The sequence below is a fragment of the Chironomus tepperi genome, unplaced genomic scaffold, assembly GCF_022539635.2.
Source record: "Chironomus tepperi strain 1889 unplaced genomic scaffold, CSIRO-AGI_Ctep_v1 contig_34, whole genome shotgun sequence".
NCBI lineage: Eukaryota > Metazoa > Arthropoda > Insecta > Diptera > Chironomidae > Chironomus > Chironomus tepperi.
In genome coordinates, this window is record NW_027226156.1 from 1,286,604 (window position 1) to 1,308,244 (window position 21,641).

The 21,641-nt window shown below is 34.7% G+C and overlaps 2 protein-coding genes across 3 annotated transcripts in view; both read right to left on the bottom strand.

Annotated features, from left to right (window-relative positions):
* Positions 1-169: 169 nt before the first annotated feature.
* Itpr (Inositol 1,4,5,-trisphosphate receptor) overlaps positions 170-21,641 on the bottom strand; it is a 34,234-nt gene continuing 12,762 nt past the window's right edge. The window contains exons 1-19 of one of the 2 annotated variants that reach the window (XM_070649800.1): positions 20,395-20,536; positions 16,133-16,450; positions 13,966-14,536; positions 13,347-13,556; positions 13,266-13,278; positions 13,063-13,168; positions 11,929-13,000; positions 11,235-11,693; positions 7,460-7,981; positions 6,373-7,390; positions 5,397-6,114; positions 4,081-5,207; positions 3,656-3,861; positions 3,115-3,600; positions 2,425-2,952; positions 2,187-2,367; positions 1,404-1,977; positions 1,200-1,344; positions 170-946 (exon numbers count right to left, since the gene is read on the bottom strand). In XM_070649800.1, coding sequence (XP_070505901.1) covers positions 857-946; positions 1,200-1,344; positions 1,404-1,977; positions 2,187-2,367; positions 2,425-2,952; positions 3,115-3,600; positions 3,656-3,861; positions 4,081-5,207; positions 5,397-6,114; positions 6,373-7,390; positions 7,460-7,981; positions 11,235-11,693; positions 11,929-13,000; positions 13,063-13,168; positions 13,266-13,278; positions 13,347-13,556; positions 13,966-14,536; positions 16,133-16,233 — 8,127 coding nt within the window. In that variant the 5' untranslated portion in view covers positions 16,234-16,450; positions 20,395-20,536 and the 3' untranslated portion in view covers positions 170-856. Of the gene's footprint in view, positions 947-1,199; positions 1,345-1,403; positions 1,978-2,186; positions 2,368-2,424; positions 2,953-3,114; positions 3,601-3,655; positions 3,862-4,080; positions 5,208-5,396; positions 6,115-6,372; positions 7,391-7,459; positions 7,982-11,234; positions 11,694-11,928; positions 13,001-13,062; positions 13,169-13,265; positions 13,279-13,346; positions 13,557-13,965; positions 14,537-16,132; positions 16,451-20,394; positions 20,537-21,641 lie in introns of those variants that run through there. The other variant, XM_070649791.1, reaches the window with a different exon arrangement.
* On the bottom strand, positions 7,993-10,187 carry LOC139097855 (P-granule-associated novel protein 1-like). Its single transcript, XM_070649811.1, has 2 exons — positions 9,833-10,187; positions 7,993-9,649 (listed from the first exon to the last, which is right to left on the bottom strand). Exons 1-2 carry the CDS (start codon positions 9,835-9,837, stop codon positions 8,365-8,367), a joined length of 1,290 nt encoding a protein of 429 aa, XP_070505912.1. The 5' UTR covers positions 9,838-10,187; the 3' UTR covers positions 7,993-8,364.

A 21,641-nucleotide genomic window follows, 5' to 3' on the forward strand; every position in this document is an offset into this window, starting at 1 on the left:
TGTGAAGGCACCTGAACCTCATTAATTGAGTCATTTTCCCCTAATTCTTTTCTAGATGGACTACTTAGGTGAATTTGTTTAGGAAAAAATTGGAAAAAAATCCAAAAAAATTTAAAATTTTTAATAATTTTTATTAAATAATTTTTTCTAACATTTTTAATTTGTAACTTTATTCCAAATAAAATTTTCATTCTACTAACAAAAAAATAATAAATTTTTAAAAAAAAAATTTCAAATTTCCTAAAATTTCATTAACAATTGTGCAAATATGAATTGAAATATTATTTTGAGACTATATTTGAATATTCTAGTACCATTGAGCATTGCTCCTTATGAATATAGTTTATAGAGTTTCAAAGTCGACCGCCAAGTTCCACTTCCGTTTCTACCGTGGCTGCCTATACCTCAGTCGACTTCAAGCACTCTCAATTAACAGAACTAACTAGCGATTAACAATTTTTAAGTAGAATTTGAGATTTTTTTAAGGATGGGGCTGCTCACTAGTCCCATTAATCAATAACGAAATGGTGGGCAGCTCCAGAGAATGGTAAGGTTTAAGGTTATTTAAATTTTCTATATTTTTTTCTAATTTTTTTAACAAGATTTTAACGTAATTTTTGATATAAAACTCTAAAGTTGCTCAAATTGAAATTTTTTTAACAATTATTGCACAAAAATATAGAATTAATTAAGCACAAAAGTAAGTAGATAGAAAAAACTTAATCTAACTAATGAAATTTGCCATAGATGTGATGAATAATTTCTAATGATCCACTGTGAATCCATAGAACATGATGAACAGAGCCTAATAAGTTACAAAATAATATAAATAATATTCTTATCACATCTAAGATTGCTACATGAACTGATTGCCAAATTGATATGAGGCTGAGGCCGTTGGGTTGAGTAAGCCGTAACGTTGTTTCTGCTTGCGCTGTTCTGTCATCTAAAGGATTAATTAAAAATATTCAAATATTAATTTTATCAACCTCAAGTCAAGTGTCAAGTCAAGTGTCAAGTCATGTGACAAGTCAAGTCAAGTCAAGTTTCAAGTCAAGTGTCAAGTCAAGTGTCAAGTCAAGTGTCAAGTCAAGTGTCAAGTCAAGTGTCAAGTCAAGTGTCAAGCTAATTATCAAATCAAGTGTCTAGTCAAGTGTCAAGTCAAGTGTCAAGTCAAGTGTCAAGTCAAGTATATTTACCTGATCCTTCAACTCCATTAACTGCTTTGACAGCTGAAGAACAAGGTCTTGCGTCTTTTCGAGTTCTTTATTCAGGCTCTTGACATCAAGCTGATCACCTTCACCCTCGACAGTATCCAAAGATGTCGCACGAAGTCTTGGGAACCTAAAATATCAAAATTGACAATCAAGTCACAATAGTCAGTAAGAAGTCAGTTAACTTACCAATCCAAACACATAGCCTTAATCATTCCATGAACATAACTTTCAGGTCCTGTAAACTCTGTTGGATCCTTTACTCTAATCAAGACCATGAAGTACAAATACTGCCACATATTGTGCTCAACCTTAACATGCTCCTCAAAACTCACAGTCCTATTGTCGAAAGCTGATCTGTTCAATCCACAGATGAAGCACGTGTTCTTTAGAATCAATTCCTTTTGTTGCTTTTCAGATCTCAAGTCAGCAAATGTGTCAATAATAACACCAAAAATGAGGTTCAATACAATAATAATGACAATGAAGAAGAACAGCAAGTCATAAACAACACGAGCCATAAACAGCGGTTCCTTACTCGATGGTGCTCTCAAAATGTCACCAATTCCACCACCATTTCTAAGACCTTGATTCATTGTTGTTACAATACACATAAGTAGTGAGTCACAGGCACGTTCCTTAACTTCACCATCATCATCATTACTTTTGTCAGTGACTTCGAGGTTCCTTTGTTCACAATAGTTTTGATTGATTGCTGACATGATGAATGAACGTGGATCAGATGATTCGAGATTGCAGTTTTCTGGAATTCATATTTGAGGTTAGGTTTGAAGTTCAATTTTGAGGTTAGATTTGGAATGCAATTTTGAGGTTAGGTTTGGAATTCAATTTTGAGGTTAGGTTTGGAAGTAAATTTTGAGGTTAGGTTTGGAATGCAATTTTGAGGTTAGGTATGGAATGCAATTTTGAGGTTAGGTTTGGAATGCAATTTTGAGGTTAGGTCAAACTCACCAACTAAGTCCTCATCAACTGGAACCAAGAAGTCATCCTTAAAGAAGATATAACCGATGATTGAGAACATGTAGACCAGAATGATAGCCAATACAGCAGTCAAGATGATAGACCTTCCGTTACGGGTCACAGATCGGATCACATTAAGTAGAGTTTCTTCTCGGTAGACGACATCGAATAGCTAAAAGTAGACCAAGATTTAGGATCCAGACGAAACACATTGCAAACCCAAACCTACCAACAGTGAGTAGAAGAACGGATGCAAAAACAATCCAAAGACACAGAACGTCATGTACCCAAAATGATACAAAAGTTCAGCATCCGTAATTATTTTTGTATATTTCTTCTCCAATGTTCCATGATTGCCCATAATTGAGACTATATGAATTCCCTTTAGAATCACCGTTGACGTTCCAAGTATCCATAATGTTGGTTCCGGTCCAATTGAAAATATAAGTCTACAAATCACAAAGGCTGACAGCACTCGAGTCGTCATTTGAGTCGGACGTGTAATAACAAGTGCAATGGATATAAAAAATCCAATCCATATGATTAATGAGACATGAAATTTAAGTTCTGGAAGATTATTTTCATATGGATAGAAGAATGCGACTATAACATTGCTGAGTACGGCACAATAAAAGAGAATGTTGGCCCAGAGTGACATGTACGATGATACCCAAAATAGAGCTGGTTGTCCTCGGAGTTTCTTTTGCCATTTCATCTCGTTAAACATTGGTTCCGTTCGGTCGAAGAAATCGGCAACCTGGAATGGAAATTGGGAATTTTGAGGTTAGGTTTTGGAATTGAGGGTGATTTCTTTGGTATTAGTATGGCTTAATATGGCCCTTACGGTATGCTAATACCTTTACCATACCAAGCTCTACCATTCTAAAAGTAATCATCCGCGGGAATCATATCAACAAACCTTCGATCCCTGATCATCCAACTCAGCCGTATTCAAAACCTTAACTTTCGTATCATTTGTCAAATATTCACAAATCTCTGGAATTGGAAATACAATCTGCTCCAATGTCCTATCATTTCTAACAATTTCAATTTGTGCTGTATGATTTGCATAAAATACCAAAGCCCGCTGTGATTTTTCATCAAAATTTGACGTATCCGATTGTCTTAAGTATTGTGCCAAGTCTTTATTGTGTTGAGCCAATTGATGACATAGAATGTATATATTGTGACCGACTTCCTTCGGTGAGACTGAGTCATCATCATCACCATCGCCTTCGTCATCCTCCTCCTCCATTGCGCCCTCTTGATGATAAGCACGACAAGCAACTTCAACAAGTTGACGTGGATTCATGTTGTAAAGGATTCGTTCAGCATTTTCAGAGTCACCGCGTGATTCCATAATAGCTAGAAGTAGCTTCGATGCATTATTTTTGAGCTCAAGGACCTAAAATTTGAGGAATTGTTAGTCGAAAGTCAACTGGACATTTAAAGACACTTACCAAGTCCATCCGATTCTTCCCAAGTGGATTAATATCATTCAATATCAAAGCAGTAACAATATCAAGTCCATTAGACTCATGAGTAGCTATGCAGTTCTGATTTATATGACATGGTCCTTGACAGTATTCAGTTAAGGTTTCTAATGTCTGATTGATGAGTGACACGTTGTTCTCGTTGATATAGAGACCGAGAAGACCAAGACCACCTGTTAGGGATATGAAGGATTAGTTAAGGATTGACTGTCCTGGCTTATGTCGCAATCCTAGTCATATTAGGGTTAGGTTACCCAAATAGTACTAGATTTAGGGCATATGAATGGTCCAGGGACAACTCAATCTAAAACTCTGAAGAAGTCGATGTATTTGGACACATTACTCACTAGGAATAGCAGGCTAGTCCTAACTAGACACATATATGCTCTTACCTGTCGTAGATCCACAAATACAGTCCAAAAACATTAAAGTTTCTGATACCAAGTTATAATTCGTCTTATTGCTTTGATTCCGTAACAAGTTCTGTAAGTCCGGATTGTGATTCTCACACAGTAGCTGCAGGAACCTCAAAATTGGTCTCATAACTAAAACTTTCGGCGATAACTTCTCTCGTTGATCCTTTTCCTTATGCTTTTCAAGTTTCTCTGCTAAAATCTCTTCTAATGGATTAGCACAGCTTGATGTGGAACTGGCATAGTCATCACCAACACCTGTGAATGTTCTAGCAGCTGCAAATGCACGTGCTGTTGATATTCCAGCATTATTAAGTTCATCTCTAAATTCATCAGTTATGACAATTCCATTGGATCTGATTGGTGCTGTCCGGCGACTAATTCGATCTACATCACGTTGATATTCACGATTTTCATTAGCTTTTGCAGCCAAGTCTGTCGTATTGACAGTGACTGTCGATTTGATCTCAACCTGAGCATCCTTCATTTTATCATAAAATACTCTAAAGAATGCTGGCGATGGATCTACTGTATGGAACTTGTTGAACATTCCTCGTTGTATGACATTGTTACCGCCTTCAAGCAATGCTATGCCTAGTTCGACAGCTTCCATGAAGATCGATGGACTGTGAATGGACTTGATGACAAGCTCTACAACCAAGTCACTTGCACCTTCCTTATCCAGCATATTTTGAACTTCATAAAGTGTCTTTCCAGCTCGACTTAGGTATTTGGCACCGGGACCATGTGTAACCAACACTGGAGCTCCTTTTGACTCCTCAAGTGTCTCTTTATGGACTTTTACGGACGATGCCTTAATGGCTACAATTGTCTTGATCTTCTTTGCTGGCTGCTTAGTTTGTGGAGTTTTAAATGCTTCAGATCCAAAATATCTTTCAAGTAAATTGTGCCGCAGTCGATCGCCTTTCTCGCCATATTCCATATCCAGTGCCATCATCTCTCTTAATGTTCTCAGGACTTCTACACAGAGCTTCTCTTCTTTTTCTTCTAACAGACGTTCAGCATGTTTAATGAGACGACGAATAAAGCCACCAGATTCACATCGCTTTCTGGACTCGGAACCAAGAGGAAAGAGGAGCTCGGATCTAAAATAAAGTGAAATTTGGCAACATAGCATTTTATTTTGAGTAAATTTAGGGAATTTTGGAAGGTAGAGATTGAAGTCAACTATGATTTTGGAAGTATTAAGGCATAATAAGCTACATAATCAACTTCAACCTCTGATTTTTATGCCTTAATTGAAAATTTGGCAACATAGCATCCAGAACACTCACCTATACAGAATATCAACCAGCAAACTCTGTTCAGCCTCAACCAGTGGCTTCAATTGATCCTCCAACAAACTCACAATGTCCTGCAGACCCTCAATGATGCTTCTATCAAGCTTAGGTTGACTATGTGATCTATCCAGCTTCGTTTGCTTTGATGCCATCAGCCATTTACTAGTTTGTCTAGTCAGCAATGCAGTCTTGCTGAACATATTGACTACAGCACCTTCGAGGTCAGTTGGAATTGCTATTGCACGAGTCTTGGCAACTTCGATGAGAGTTTTGATGCAACTTTCGACACTAAACTTTTGTGGTGCTGTCAAGAACTTCAATTGTGATAGCTTAAAGACCTTTTGGAGTAGCTGAATGAAAATCAGTTGCCTCCTCTGCAGTGATGTACTTTGATCACTGAATGGCGATGAGAAGAATGAAATAAGAATTGTCATGACTTCATTCAGCACATAACTTTCCATTTTTGCATTTGCTTGTCCAACATCAACGACCGTTTGAATGTCACTAAGGAATGATCGTTCAAAAATGTTCCACATATGATTTGAGCTATAAATTTCCTTCATTTCGACTTCGGTGTCGATATAGCAATGATTCACAAAGTCTATGTAGGCTTCTTTGACTTCTGGAATGCAATCAGGATGAGAAACGATGGAGACGATGTCATCAAGGGCAAGAAGGCTGTTGCATTTGATTTCTGTGTAGACATTTTTGCCTGGAAAGGTAAGAATTAATAGATTATTATTAAGGTTATAACGCTCAGCTTGAATGACGCTCAGCTTTAACGACGCTCAGCTTGTACGATTCTCAGCTTGAATGATGCTCAGCTAAAACGACGCTCAGTTTGAACAACGCTCAGCTTGAACAACGCTCAGCTTGAACGACGCTCAGCTTGAACGACATTCAGCTTGAACGACGCTCAGCTTGAACAACGATCAGCTAGAACGACACAAAACTTAATGACAATACCTACCCATAGTACAACAAGCTAACAGCCTAACAAGTTCTATATGATAATTCAATGGACTTGGATCCTCCAACGTTCCCTTCGTGTAACTCCTCATCATTTCCATAAATGTATTGAAACTGGATTTATCGTTGTAAAATATGAGAACATCCTCACCGGAATTGACCAATTCTTGCATGACCATATCTTGACATTTTCTAATAAATTGATTCTCAGCCCTAACAATTGTTTGAAGGAACTTGAGGTATTCAACATGTCGTCCATGAATCTCAATGCAATGCACAAAGTGCTGTATGACTTTTTCGTTGACCTCATTGCAAAGTGTTAAGTTGTCTTTGAATATTGCACAGACTGTCTCAGCATATAGACTGCCAGGATTAAGGAACAAGTCAAGCTGCTTGTGCAACAGAACTTGATTGTGCTGATTCCCAAGACAGAAATTTTGTAGGAACTGATGAGCTAATTGCATTAATTTATTCATCTTTACATCATCCTTTTCATCATATGGAACTTGCAGGAGGTCAAGGACAATTGTGTGGACACCGACGTTCCTTAATAGACGCTGTTCATGCTTCCGTGGCTTAACCATTCCACTTGAACTTGAACTGATGCACAGCTTATTCATTCTTACTAAAATATCTTGAATTTTTTGATATTCAGATACTTGCTCGGTTGTTGACTGATTGGCATCGCCTTCTAGTGTGTCTTCAGGACGTGGCTGTGCTGCTTGATCCTCTTCAGAATGAATTTTACTTTTATAAACCCAAAGTTCACTTTTTTCGACACACTGACGCAGCACATCAAGATCTGTTTTAATTTGCTTATATGATTCAATGTCTTGGTCGCTGACGAGAAGCTGGACTTGCCGAAAGGCTTGAAGAACTTCCTGACGTTGACTAAAGTGACGGAAGAGCAGATGAAGAGCTCCGGACACTAACGACGGGTAGTCATGCATGATAAGATGAAGGAGAACTCTTAGGAATGTTCGTCCACCTTGACCGTCAAGATCTAAGTTTGCTGAGGTCTGTAAAGGAAGTAAATTAATCCACAGCACATATGCAACCCGGATATCATCCCCAAACTCAATACCTACCTTCTTATAGTCAAATATACCCTCAGCCTGCGATCCAATCGATTCCAAATCAATATTTTTCTGCCTCATTGCGACCGTCTCCGTACTTATTGACTCTGACTCATCAAATTCCCTCTTAAAGATGCTCAACAAGCAACTAATTCGATAGTCAAGCCTTACATCAAGAATAAATTGTAAAATTTCAATAATCTTAAGTTTTGTATCCATCACAAGTGGATATTCCTTCATCAATTGACTAACTGATTTACTTCGTTGAATTGTTGGAATTGCTCGATTAGACAGCGGACTTCCGAGTGTCAACTGAGTCATGACAGCACCCATATCACCAATGCTCCTCAAAACACCACCTTCTGAGTCAATGTCAACATTTTGGACATCAATGACAATGTCACCTTCAGATACGCAGTCGAGGATTGAGAGGAGGGTTCGAGTGAGTCGCAGTAAGTCACTGAAGCTGTAGAAGCCGAAATAGATGAGATCGCGTGCAAGTTTGACGACCTCATAGGTGAGTTTGTTTTGTTCCTGGAGGGGAAAGAGAGGAGATTTTAGAGTTTGGGTTGGTTTGAGGAACTTAAGGATAGTTAAAGCTAGAAGCGTAACCAGGGGGGTCATTGGGGCACGAATCCTGATTAATGTGTTGTTAAATGACCAAAATTGTCTTATAAAGTCAGTAAATACACAAAAATAACATAATACATTGATAATTTTATTGATAACAGCTTTTAGACTTAGAACTTAATACATTTACAGTTCACTTTGGTGGGTCACGCACAGTTGCGTATTCAGAGTTGATAGCTTGATGATTAGGGGCCAAGACCCAAAACCCAACTTAATTTTTGAGATCCATACTTCAACCGAGACTGATAATTCCTGTAATTTCCAGCACAATGCATGACTCATCCATATCACACATCTGTCTCATCAAACAGCAAAACCCGATCAAAGCTCCTCGTCTGCTTTCGTTTCACAAAAATTGCAGCACACATTAGAATCGCCACAAGTCCAAACATGACGCAAATGGCGATTGCCTTTCCAATTCCAGTAGACTCACTGTCAATCGATTGGTCTGTTGATTTTGCCACATTTGAAGGTATTGAGTTACTAATTTTTGGGGTTTTTGAGTCATCATATGAAGATATTTGAGTAATTGAGGTCAATATTGAGTTATTGGGAACTGTAATTTGAGGAACTGATGAGTCACTTTGTTGATATGTTTGTGAGTTGGATGATGGAGTTTGGGGTGATGATCGATTGTCTACAGGTGAGTTTGATGGGGATGTCTGTTGGATAGTGGACAGAACTTTGGGAACTGCAAGTGTCGTTGAGATTATTAGATCATTTTGGGATATTTGAGTTGAAATTTGTGAGATTTTACTGGCAATTGGATCTGGTTGACTAGTTTGTGGTACATTTTGAGCTTCTAAATGCTTAAGAGCATGATGGACATGAGTAGAGGTAGAATCTGAGTCATTTGTGTCTAAATGGTCAATATTATCATGTTTATCAGCATCTATCAGTTGCTGTAAGCTAGAGTTAAAGCTATTAGACTGTGAGCTTACTGTTGATGACTGCTCTGATCCACATTTGGTTATAATCTGATCCAACACTCCATCAACATCAGCTTGATTGCAACTTAACCCTTTTGTGCACAAATTGTCATTCAAGTTGAGATTCCTCAGGTATTTCAGTTCTTCAAAGGCACTTCCATCAATTTTTGACAATTTATCGTTCCTTATTATCGAAATATCCATCAAATTTGGATTATTTTTGAACAAATTCTCTTCAATTTCCTCTAAATCACTTCCATTAATCACTAGCTTCTCTAATTTCCCGAATCCATCAAACTTGATTCCACTTATCGAACAGTCTTTGATCAGAATCTCCTTAACATTCACAAAATATTCACCAACATTATTCAGCCATTCGCCAACGTTCTTATCTCTTACAAAAATCCCAAATACGTCATCATTTCCTTTCAAATTCTCATGACTTCCAACAGCAGAAACATTTGAGTTACTCAAATCTGAAAATCCAACAACAACACATCCATAAACATTTGAAGATTTATCGACAGTAAGATGAATTGAATCATCAACAGGGAATGTAGTAAAATTGCATTCGATCACGATGGCCTTGATGTTAGTCGCATGTGCACATAGAAATGCTATGGTGAATATTGTCTCGAGCAGTCTGTGTAAATAAGTTTGAGTTTAGAAATTAGTGGAGATTTGGAGATGATTTTGAGGTTCAGGTGACTTGACACTAGAGTTCTAAGGTTCAGGTGCCTTCATATTAGAGTTATTAGGTTCAATTGCCTTACTAAATTCACCAGAAAATCACTCAAAAATCAGAAATAATTGTAAGTTTAGTCACCTCATTTTTGAATTCCTTAAGCTATGAATCACTCAAATTTTGCTAATATTATTCCTAATCTGTAGCTTCAAATCAAGCTTTCAGCTTCCGTCGAGTCAACTAATAAGCGTTTCTTCCTGCCTCTTCACAAGCTGCAATTACAGTCCATACAATTATCCACGTGATATCACAGCTTAATCTCCTGTATTTTTCCACTAAAGCTCTTAATTTTACGTATTGCTTTATATCCAGTAAGCTTCACACTTAATTTAGAATTGAATATTTAATCACAAATAATTGAATTACAAAACCGACACAATAACAAGCTTTAATTGCAGTCTTTATGAAAATCATTCAATTTACACTCGACGGTGTCTCGCACGCGACTGAGAAAAAAATATTATTTGTTGTTTGGAATTGAGTCATAAGTGAGCGGAACGGGAGATGATGAGAGAAATAAACAGGAATTATTGTGAATTTCATGAGAAAAAAATAATTGATAAGATGAGTCTTTTCGGGTGTCAAGTGACGTGTTTGTTGGCAAATTTAATTAAATTTCATGGAAAATTTGTATTATTTAATAAGTTTATGGATTGATGCAGGCACGAATTTCACCATAGAATTTCAAATGAGAGCAATCTTGTCTACCTGATCAAGCTTGCAAACTGTCCACATATAGTATGTATTTTATCTCTTATGAGAGGATAAATGGTTGAATTTTTAAGATTTGACAACATCTCAAAGTCAATGAGCAGGTGGGGAAGGGGGTAGGATAGAAGAGAAAGTATAAGGAGGGTGGGTCTGTTGCTGATTTCATAAATGCATTACATTGATTACAAACACTCGAATATTCATTATATTAGTCATACTTTGTTGATGACTAGTCACACTAAGCTAATGACTAATGACTATTTGCAAATAATCACCTTAATAGAACTTCCAAAAATATCAAATTGTATCACATAATGTCAAAAAACAATAAATATTGACCATTTTGGATGGTCGAGAAATTCGAAACTTTTCAAGTTTTGTCAACAATATCAACTGCTGTACACACTCAAAATAGTGAAATTCTTTAGCGAATAATGTTTGAGAATCTCTGGAATTCCCATGTGATTTCGTCATAATAACAAAGGGAATTGAGAGAAAAATGAGAAAATTTACAAAAATTACTCTTTTTTGAGAGTTATTTTCAGATAATGCGCGTACTATAGTTGTCATTAGCATCAAGCTTATTGTATGAAATTGATCTATTTTGAATTATTTTCAGATAACACGCGCACTATACTCGAGAAACTAACACTTCTTAACTTTAGTATCAAACTTTAAAATAAAATTGATGAATTTTCAAAACTTAACACACACCAGTGTGCCTCAACACACAAGCTACTGACATCAGTCCCATATTATCTAATCAACTCACCTGATCACTAAACAGCCACATCTTATTAACAACATTACACAAATAATTCTCAACAAATGCAATTGTAGTGTTGAATCTCGCCCGAACTTGTTCCTGTTTACTATCCGGTCCCTTTTTAAAGTCATAATCATAAATAGACATCATTCCTGGAATTTCGCTCCACAATCGTGCATATTTCACCGGTGTAACTGGCTCTTGTGGATCACGATCGACATGAAGGTTCTGCATTAATCGACAAAATGATGCACGAAGTTCGTATGGAACTGAATCGTCGGACATACAGCGGAGAATTAGGTCGATGTCTAGATGCGGTGATAAATTGTTTAATGCAAGATATTGACGATTTAGGCACATGTTGGAGAAGAGATTGAGCTGGTGACGATAATAGTCGAGAAGTGCAACGTCTATTGTGATGTTGAGTTTGGCACCGCGTCCGATTTCCGAGAGGGATTTGAGTTTCTGGGGATGAAAAGTAAGAAAATGTGGTGAATTTTTGGGGGTCTACTGTTTCAAAAATGCGATCTTTGACTTAAAATTATCAAATTTTGGGGGTCTTTTGCTTAAAAATTGAGAATTGTGACAAAAATTGGGGGTCCATTGCTTTAAAAATGAAAGTCTTGACTAAAAATTGGGGGGTCCATTGTTTCAATAATGAGTCATTTAACCAATTTCAACTATTTAATGTGCATCTTACCTTCCCATTACTCCACGACAGCACAACCTCATTTTTCTTCCGTTCATCATCAAAATCTTCATCATATTCATCCTTAACAGCCGCCCAATATTCATCCGATGACATCACATTAGTCTCAATCAGGATGTCAGCATTCTTAGCACTCAATACAGATTTACAGATTAATTCTTGAGTAACTGCAATGGCTTTCTTATTACTAACACACAAATCACTCAAATAGTCTAAAAATCGACTTTCCCAGCTGATCATGTTACGTCTTACAAGTCCAACAAATGTCTCAATTTCAGCTGGTGTGATGTGCTTCTCGAGTAGCTTACGATTGTTGTGTAAAAGTGCTGTAATTGTGTCCTCAGCCAGAATGTCATATCCAATCTGTTTCTGCATCAATCCGAAATGTTTGGCTATATATTCCTGATTTTTTCGATAATCCTGCTGACTAAGCCTCAATATTCGATAACAAAGTCGGAAGATGTACTTAAATGGAGCATTTTTGGGGTCGCCGAGTTCATCGATGGACAAAAAAGCTGGTTGATCATTGAATGGCTTAAATGGACCTTGAAGGATGTTAAATAGCTGCTTAAGGATGTACTGCTCTCTTAGCAGCTTCTGTCGATCACGATTTGGATTCAATATTGTCAAGTCTAAAGCTTCATTCTTGTTCTGCTCATTTTCCATATCACCAATAAAATAGACAATGTCCTGTAGCAATGATATCAATGACTTCCTCTCATTATGACTGATTGTTCCTTGCGAGAACTTTTGTGACATCATAATCAGCACCTTACAGGCATCATTTGCAAAATCTAAATCTCTCACTTCCACTGGACTTACAGGAATAACAGCAAATGCTTCTTTGTCTTCTTTTATTGTACTACAGCCAACTTTACTCATGACTGGCTTGTCTTCGTCGGCATCAATTGGAACACTTGTGGCATGAACCCATGTATTTGTGGTTAAGTGACGCATTCGAACGTAACTGCTTTGTGGCACAAGAGAATCGGAACGAGTCATTGTCGTTGGATCGAGTTCAAAGACGGAGGCAATGTCGGTTGAGTATGGAACGGAGACGAGTCTAAAATTGGAAACAATTTTTGAGGTTAGGATTGAGATTTTTGAGGTTAGGTATCGACTTACCTATAAGAATCATGATATCCTGGATCACCATCCAATTCGGCTGCTAAGTAGCAACCCGTTGCTAAATGCTTGAATCTATATAAGGAATCCCAGTGACCAGCAGAACCTGTAAAGTAATTAAGACATCCATTAATATTTATTGCCTTAAAATCAGCATCAAATGATCACTTAAGTTCCGATGCACACTAATTCATGTCAATTACCTCGGCATGGATCCTAAAAATACAAAAAAAAGCACATCATAAGCACTCAATGGCTCACTAAATTCAATTTAATTGACTTACATGCTGAACAACCTCAATCTCCCACAGAGCCTTTGAGCTTGTAGCAGCTGTTGCAGATGTTCGACCTGTTGTACGTAAAAATACATGCTGTTGCTTCTTATATTCATCCATTGTCAAGAATTTCTCTTGTTCAGCATGAAACAGTCGAACAACGTCACCGCCTTTGAGGATGTCGTCTAGGTTTTCGCGATGTTCCATGAATAGGGTGATCTGGGGATGAAAGTCGGGTGAAGATTTGGCAACATAGCTTAAAATTCATGGAAAATTTGGCAACAGAGCTTATATTTCAGGGAAAGTTTGGCAACAGAGCTCAAATTTCATGGAAAATTTGGCAAAAGAGCCCGAAATTCATGGAAAGTTTGGCAACAGAGCTCAATTTTCATGGTAAGTTTGGCAACAGAGCTAAAACTTCATGGAAAATTTGGCAACAGAGCTCAAAATTTATGGAAAATTTGGCAACAGAGCTCAAAATTCAGAGAAGGTTTGGCAACAGAGCTCAAAATTCATGGAAAATTTGGCAACAGAGCTCAAAATTCATGAAAAATTTGGCAACATAGCTCAAAATTCATGGAAAATTTGGCAACAGAGCAAAAAATTCATTTGTTCAGTTTGTCCTTACCTTCCAGCTAGTACTCGAATTCAGCACATTAACCTCCTTACATCCAGGATTATCAGGCAATTCATAATTGCTAGCCACATGTAAATTCTGCTGATTAGCATTTACCGGCTTCAAAATAACTTTATCACCAACCACAACATTATCACCCGTCGATCTAAGCTTATAAAATGGCATGATATAAAACCATGAGCCTTCATTACCATTCGCATCAAGATAAACTCTCATAGCATTTTTTTCGAGCAATGACGGAAGTCGCTTGTTGACCGTCAAAAATTTATTTGATTTTAAATGCAATAGTTGAATGACCGAACCATATTGAACAGTCGATCCTAATAATTTCTTATTTTCTGACTCATTTTGCTTTTTTTCAATCTCGGCCGCATGATGAAGTCGTTTCAGAAGTGACGCATCAGTTGTTGCTTGTGTTGACTGCTTGGCTGTCTTCCAGAACTGCTTTTGGGCTGAATATCGATTCATGGGACATATCTTGAGGAGGCAGTCACGAAACTTCTTGGGTGGTGTATTGAGGTCACCCGCCTCGGGGCAAACGACTGTTCTGTCATCGACGAGACTGAAATGGGATGGAAATTGATGAGAAATGATTGATTTTTGGTGGATTTGAGGGCAGTGGTGGACAACCTTTTTTGCACTTCGGCACACCTTGTTGGTAGTCTCTACCAAAACCACACGTTGCATGCGACTCATAATACAAGTGTACCGTGACACAAAGGTTGTCCAACTCTGCTTCATACTCAAATGCCAGCACTTTTCATCAAATAAGAAGCCACAATAATGAAAAATAATTTTGCTGTTTAATGCTTTTCACTAGCCGGCGTTTTTGTGTGTATTTTGACTTTATTGTGGGATGTGAAGTTTCACAATTTCTTTATTTATTTAAAAACTTGTTGGAATTGCTTTTAACTTTTGTTTGGTTTGTGAGAGATTTGGCGATGAAAATTATTTTTTTTTTTTTTTGGGAAATTTTTTTAAGCAATTTTTTTGCTTATTTTCAGAAGGGAAATTGGGTTCAGAATTTTGGGGGAAGCATACTTGCTTTGAGTTTTGAATTTTGGAGAATAGAACCAGAGGACTAAACCACCTCGGGGTAGAATGAGCATCCATGGTGTGAATACTGTTTTTTGAGACAGATTGCACCGCTTTGGGTAAAATCAACTAGTTTTATGGTAGATTGAACCGCCTTGGGGTAGATTAAAACGCCTTGGGGTAGACTGAACCACCTTGGGGTAAATTCAACTAATTTTGAGGTAGACTGAACCGCCTTGGGGTAAACTGAGCTAATTTTGGGGTAGACTGAACCGCCTTGGGGTAAACTGAGCTAATTTTGGGGTATACTGAACCGCCTTTAAAGACAGAAACATTAAAAAGTCAATTTACAGAACATTTTCATTAGAAGTCAATTTACAGAATATTTTCCCAATTTGTCAGCACATAGTAACCCAAAAATAGGCAAGAAATAGCAAATGGTCCATAATTTATAGCCTCAAATATTCATAACGCAATAAAACTCTATGAAAATTCAATTTACAAAGCAAATATTCACACCAGCTGTTTTAAATCTACGAAATAAATGTTTAATTATTTTCATAATCTGACCTTGACTTTCGAGTCTACAAATCGAGATGAAAATTGAGAATTGTTAATAATATTATTATATAAGTTTGATACATGACTACACTGATACAGAAAGATGCTTTTTTTTTGTTGTTTCAGAATTTTTTTTTTTCACTTCTTTTTTTTTGTTATTTCTATTTGCGTAATAAAGTTGTCTGAGTTATGTTTGAACGGTTAGCATGTGTGAAATAATTATTGTTTGAGAGAAAATATGCCGGGAAATTGAAATTGAATTTTAGAAATTGAAATTGGAAATTTTGAAAATTTAGTTTTTTTTTTAAATTTTTAAAAAAATTTTTTTAAAATTTTGAAATTTTAAATTTTTAAAATTTGAAATTTAATTTAATTTTTTTAAATTTTAAATTTTTTTTTTTTTTTCAAATTTTAAAGTTCAATTTTTTTAAATTTTTTAAATTTTAATTTTTTTAAATTTTTTAAATTGTAATATTTTAAATTTTGAAATTTTTAAATCTTTTAAATTTTAAAATTTAATTTTTTAAGATTTCAATTTTTTGACGATTTCTAAAAAACTCACCCCAAAGTCGACAGAAATCCAGAAACACTTCCTTCAGCAAACAGCGACACAATATCACCGACATGCAGAAAGCTTGTAATTCCAATTAAATTATCACCCATTTTTTACTGCTCAATTTTTAATTCCTTTTTTTTTCTTCACTTTGATTTTACTCATAAAATTTTTTTTTTTATTTTTCAATAATTTCCTTTTTTTAAACTAAATTTTTTTAATGATTATAAACACATTACACACAAAATAATTTAATTCACATCACAATTTCGATTTTTTTTTTATATTATTTTGGCTTGTTGAAGTTATTGATTGATTTATGGATGTCTGGAAAAAAATAAATAATTTTTTTTTTAAAAAAGTTTTTTTTATGCTTAAAGGAAATTAAAATTTGTTTGAGAAAATATCGAGTGTTTGGCATTTTTTTGGGTGCTAATTATAAACAATTTGTGTTATGGCTTTTTAAATATTGTTCAATAAATGTTTATGTGTGAAAATGAGAATTTTTTTGGTTGAAGTTTTTTTAGGTTTTTTGTTAGGAAAAATTGAATTTTCAATTCAAAAATTCAAAAATTCAAAAATTCAAAAATTCAAAAATTCAAAAATTCAAAAATTCAAAAATTCAAAAATTCAAAAATTCAAAAATTCAAAAATTCAAAAATTCAAAAATTCAAAAATTCAAAAATTCAAAAATTCAAAAATTCAAAAATTCAAAAATTCAAAAATTCAAAAATTCAAAAATTCAAAAATTCAAAAATTCAAAAATTCAAAAATTCAAAAATTCAAAAATTCAAAAATTCAAAAATTCAAAAATTCAAAAATTCAAAAAAAAAATTCAAAAATTCAAAAATTCAAAAATTTTCAAAAATTCAAAAATTCAAAAATTCAACGATAACAAACAATTGTGCCAACCGACAGCACCCCCAGAAAGTCAGCAACTAACTCTTAAAATCTCAACTAACGATAACAATTCTCAGTAAATTCCCCCCGTTATTCAAGGCTCGAATATCGACTCAATTCCCTTCAACCACCTCAAATTTCAAGTATCAATTCTAAGTGAAGCATTAATCCCTGCTCAGGTGAGTCACAAATCCCTCAAAATGTCAATGCAAATACACTACAGGGACACAAATAATCATCAATTTAACAACTAAATTGCATAGCATCATTGAAGATGAAATAAAAATTCAAATTTCATATTTATTCAATTTTTTTAATATCATTTTCAATGTAGAATAAATAATAATAAAAAAGTTCATTTTTATATTCTCGATATTGATCGTTTTTATAGCAAATTGTCATATTTCTAGATTCAGTAGGATTTGATGAATTTTTAGACATTTTTACCACATTGTAATGAAGTAGTCATGGCTCCAGCTAGTACATTGTAGCTAGTAATACCGGATTGACACACGTTTCATCCGGATGAAACATTTTATGGGCCGGATGGCAGCGGATGAAGTGTCCATGCCTTGGGGAGTCTCTTTATGGCCAAAAGTCTACCTAGCTCCACATCCACCACCTCATTTGTCCCTTTTAGGTCTCTATCATCAGCTTTTGTCACCAAATCAACAATACCAAATGCAATTTTATCTCTAAAGACACCTTCTTCCCAAGAGACTCTCATACCGGCACCAAAAATCAAACACACAAGCTCAAATTCTTTGTATTACTTATTACAGTTCAATATATATCATAGCATATAAAAAATAATTAATATGATACAACAAACAGATCGTTAACAATTTACGATCATACAACAAAAAAAAAGTTGTTTAAATAAAATCGACCTCAAAATTAAATCAGTGAGCGCGAGCACAAAGGCATCAATTAGTGGAAGGTTGCCTGTTTTTATTGCTTTACATTCAATTATTTTTGGACTCTTTTCATTTATCTTTGATTGTTTTTATGGGCATGAAAGTTAGTTGGGATGAATATGGGGTGTATATGGGCTAAAATCTAGGTTCAGGCTAGCTTGAGTTTGGGTCTGAAGCTAGATTTAATGAAATATAGTCCGAGAGTAAAGCTAAGTCGGCTTGAAGTCTGATTTTTTGTCATTTCTAAGTCGAAATTGATGAATTGTTGATTGGTTGCTCAGCCGCAAATTGTCCCGGCCATGGATGCAGAACTGATTTGGAAGTCATCAAAAATTAACCGAAAAGTCATCAAAAGTGATCAAGACCCTTAAATTGACATAATGTGTCCCAAAAACGCTTCAATTTGCCCCACATTTCTGCGAATCAGTTGCTCTAATTTCAAGCCCAAATTCAGACTTCACTATTGGACATATGTAAATGCGATTGTTTGATTTATGAGCACAGACAAGATAATCAATTTATGTTCGCAAAAATGCCAATCTGCAAGTCATGAATACTTTCAGGTTAATTGAAAAATTGTTATTATATTTGAGGTAAATGAGTTGGTTTTATGAGCATGATGTGTGGTCGTGTGGCACGTGTGGATGGCTTTTTGATTGATTAATGATGAAGTTGAGTTTGATTGTGGATTTTTGGGACAGATTAGGCAAGAATTTGTCGGCAATTCCAGCATTAAAATCCAGATTCAAGCTGACTTAAGGTCACATTGTATACCAAAATGTCTGGTCATTGCATAAACCTTAGAACTACCTCAAAGAACCTGACCAACTCCTTCTCAACCATCATTAAAATTCACCCACATCCACCATTTAACCACGACATAAAAAAAGTACAAAAAAGATTCAATTTTCATCGAATAAACTTAAACAAGTTTCATAGCAAGTTGTTGAATTAATTGGCACAATCAGTTTCGTTAATTGATGAGAAATGCCTCATGTGTTAATTGTTTCTCTTTTTGTCATTTTCTGATTCGTCAGTTCTTGTTTTTGTGACTGTGGATATTAATTAATGGATGAGTTGATATGAGATGGAATTTATTGAGAATTTTAGGTTGAAAATGACATTGATCAAATGTTAGGAAAGCTAAGATTGACAAATTATTGGATTCAAGGCTCTAGAATGCTCTAGATAAATTTTTGGAATTTTCCAAATTATCAGACAATATTGAACTTTAGATTGGCATTTAACAACAGATTGAGCCAGAAACAAGATCATTTTGGAGTAGTTGATCTGTACCAGTGGTTAGCAACCTTTATTGTGACCGGTGCACCTTGGTGGTAAGCTTGGAACACGGTATCCGTTTAAAAACTAGTTTACAATTCAACACATAGGTTCTGCACATCTACTAGTAAATTTACACGGATATACCAAAGATCTGACCCAGACACTTAAATTGCAAATTAAATTCATTAATAAAATCTCAAAAGAAGTGAATATAAACAAGTCAAAATACAACAAAATGCATAAAAAAAGTGAAAAAAATCTGCATCAAATCTTTCATCACACTTGTACTTTTCATTGATCTTAATTACTGATTGATCTTAATGATTTGTTACAGTAAAATTAAACTGACTCTTTTAATTGCTCAATAAAAATCGTTTTAAAGTGAATTAATTACTGTGGTTTTTTTTTTAATTAATGTTAAAAAGTGCGATGAAGTGACTTATGATAGGAAATTTATTAAGTCAGGAATTTGAATTTAAACTGTTTAGTTTTTAGAGATTTATTGAATATTTAGTTTGATATTTTGACTTGTTTATATTCACTTCTTTTGAGATTTTATTAATGAATTTAATTTGCAATTTTTTTCAATGGATTTTTAAATTTTTAAGTTTTGAAATTTTTACACAATTTTGTAATTTTTATTTTTTTGAATTTTTTACTTTATTTTTACAATATTTGAACGATTTCACTCAATTCGTAGAATTTTTTTGAATTTATTTGAAAAAATACTGACAAATTTATTTTCACTTAAATTGCAAAAAAAGAAATATTTTCACCAGAAACTTTTTTTAACATCAATTTATTGCTTTTTAAACAGAATCTTAGGTTTACTATTTTTCAACTTTTTAGCATATTTAATTTTTTAAAATTTTATTTTTTTCAAATTTAGAAAAAATTTCGAAATTTTTAAAGTTTAAAATTTTTGAAATTTGAAATTTTTCAAAAATTCTAAATTCAAACTTTTAAATATTTGAAAAATCCAAAATAAATGTTTTGAATTTTTAAAATTTTCAAAATTTTAAATTTTTAAAATCCAAAATTTGAAGTTTTTAATAATTGAACAATTTTTTAATTTTTTTCCCTTTAAAATAACAATTTTTTACTTCGAAATAATTTTTTTAATTTTTTAAATCCAAAACTGAATCACAACTTCCAAAAAGAAGGTTTCACCTCACAAAAATGACGCAACCAGCTCCATAAATTCACTTAAATTCTCAAAAACTTTACTTTTCTGTTCTGTTTTATATTCTTTAATTTCAATTATTTTTTTCCTACATTTTTTTTCAACTGTTTAATAAGCAAAATTACAACAAAGAAGAAAAAATATAATTTTTTTTAGCTCCGCGGAATCGCGTTTTTGCACTGGATAATTTCAAACGATACTGAGATTGTTATGGGATGTAAGATTGCTACTCAGTTGCTGATTTTGAGAGTAAAATTATATTGAGAATGGGATGGAAAATTGAGTGAGAAGAAAAGTCGGCACGCGTGGAGATTCGTGGATGAATTGCTGGATTTTTGTGGTTTTTTGGGTAATTTTTTGAGATTTTTTGGATGAAAATGACGAAATTTGCAAGAATTTTGAATGGAACTGACGAAAATTTTAAGAAATTTCGACAAAAATTGAAAAAAACTTCAAGAATTCTGTTAAAAATCCTCCAAAACTGCATCTAAATCCCCAAATTACTCCCCAACCCCAACCGTAACTCCATCAAAACTCAAAAACCCCTCCCATCCACATCCGCATCCGCAACTTCAAAACGCGCGACTCAAACAACAACCAAAAATGTAAACAGAACCGATAAGAACAGTCAATGGCATGTGCTGCTTTCTCAGCTTTACTAAATAAACAGCGGACTATTTTTCTTCACCAAAAACTGAGAGACAGCCACAAAAACCACGTTGCACAGACACAAATGTAGAGAAATTAATCTCACAGGTTGCACATATTCGACACACATACAGTCATAGACTCCAATGTCTCTCAATTTTCGACACAACTACAAAGTCATTAAAGCTTTTGCGAGTAAAATAGCCCCAGAGAAGCTACACAGCCAGGTAAGTGAGAAATTAAAGTTTTTTTGATGAATGAAACAAGAGAAAAGAATGTGATGCGGCAGTGCTTACAATGTATTGTGTTAATGGATAAATTTGGGTCAAACATTTTATTTGGATTGTGTAGAAATGTACAGCAGGTATTTTTGATGAATTTTTTGGCTGGTCATGGAGTTAATAATGCATGGCTGTGGGAAGAAATTGGTGTGGATTGTGGAAGAATTGATTCAGTGCTATAATTGGTCATTAATCGACTAATCCAACCAATTTAACCACTAAACCTTTCCTTACTCAAGATTGATCCTCTCGGGTCGAGCTGAGTAAGATCCTCTTGGGTCGAGCTGTGTTATATCCTCTCGGAT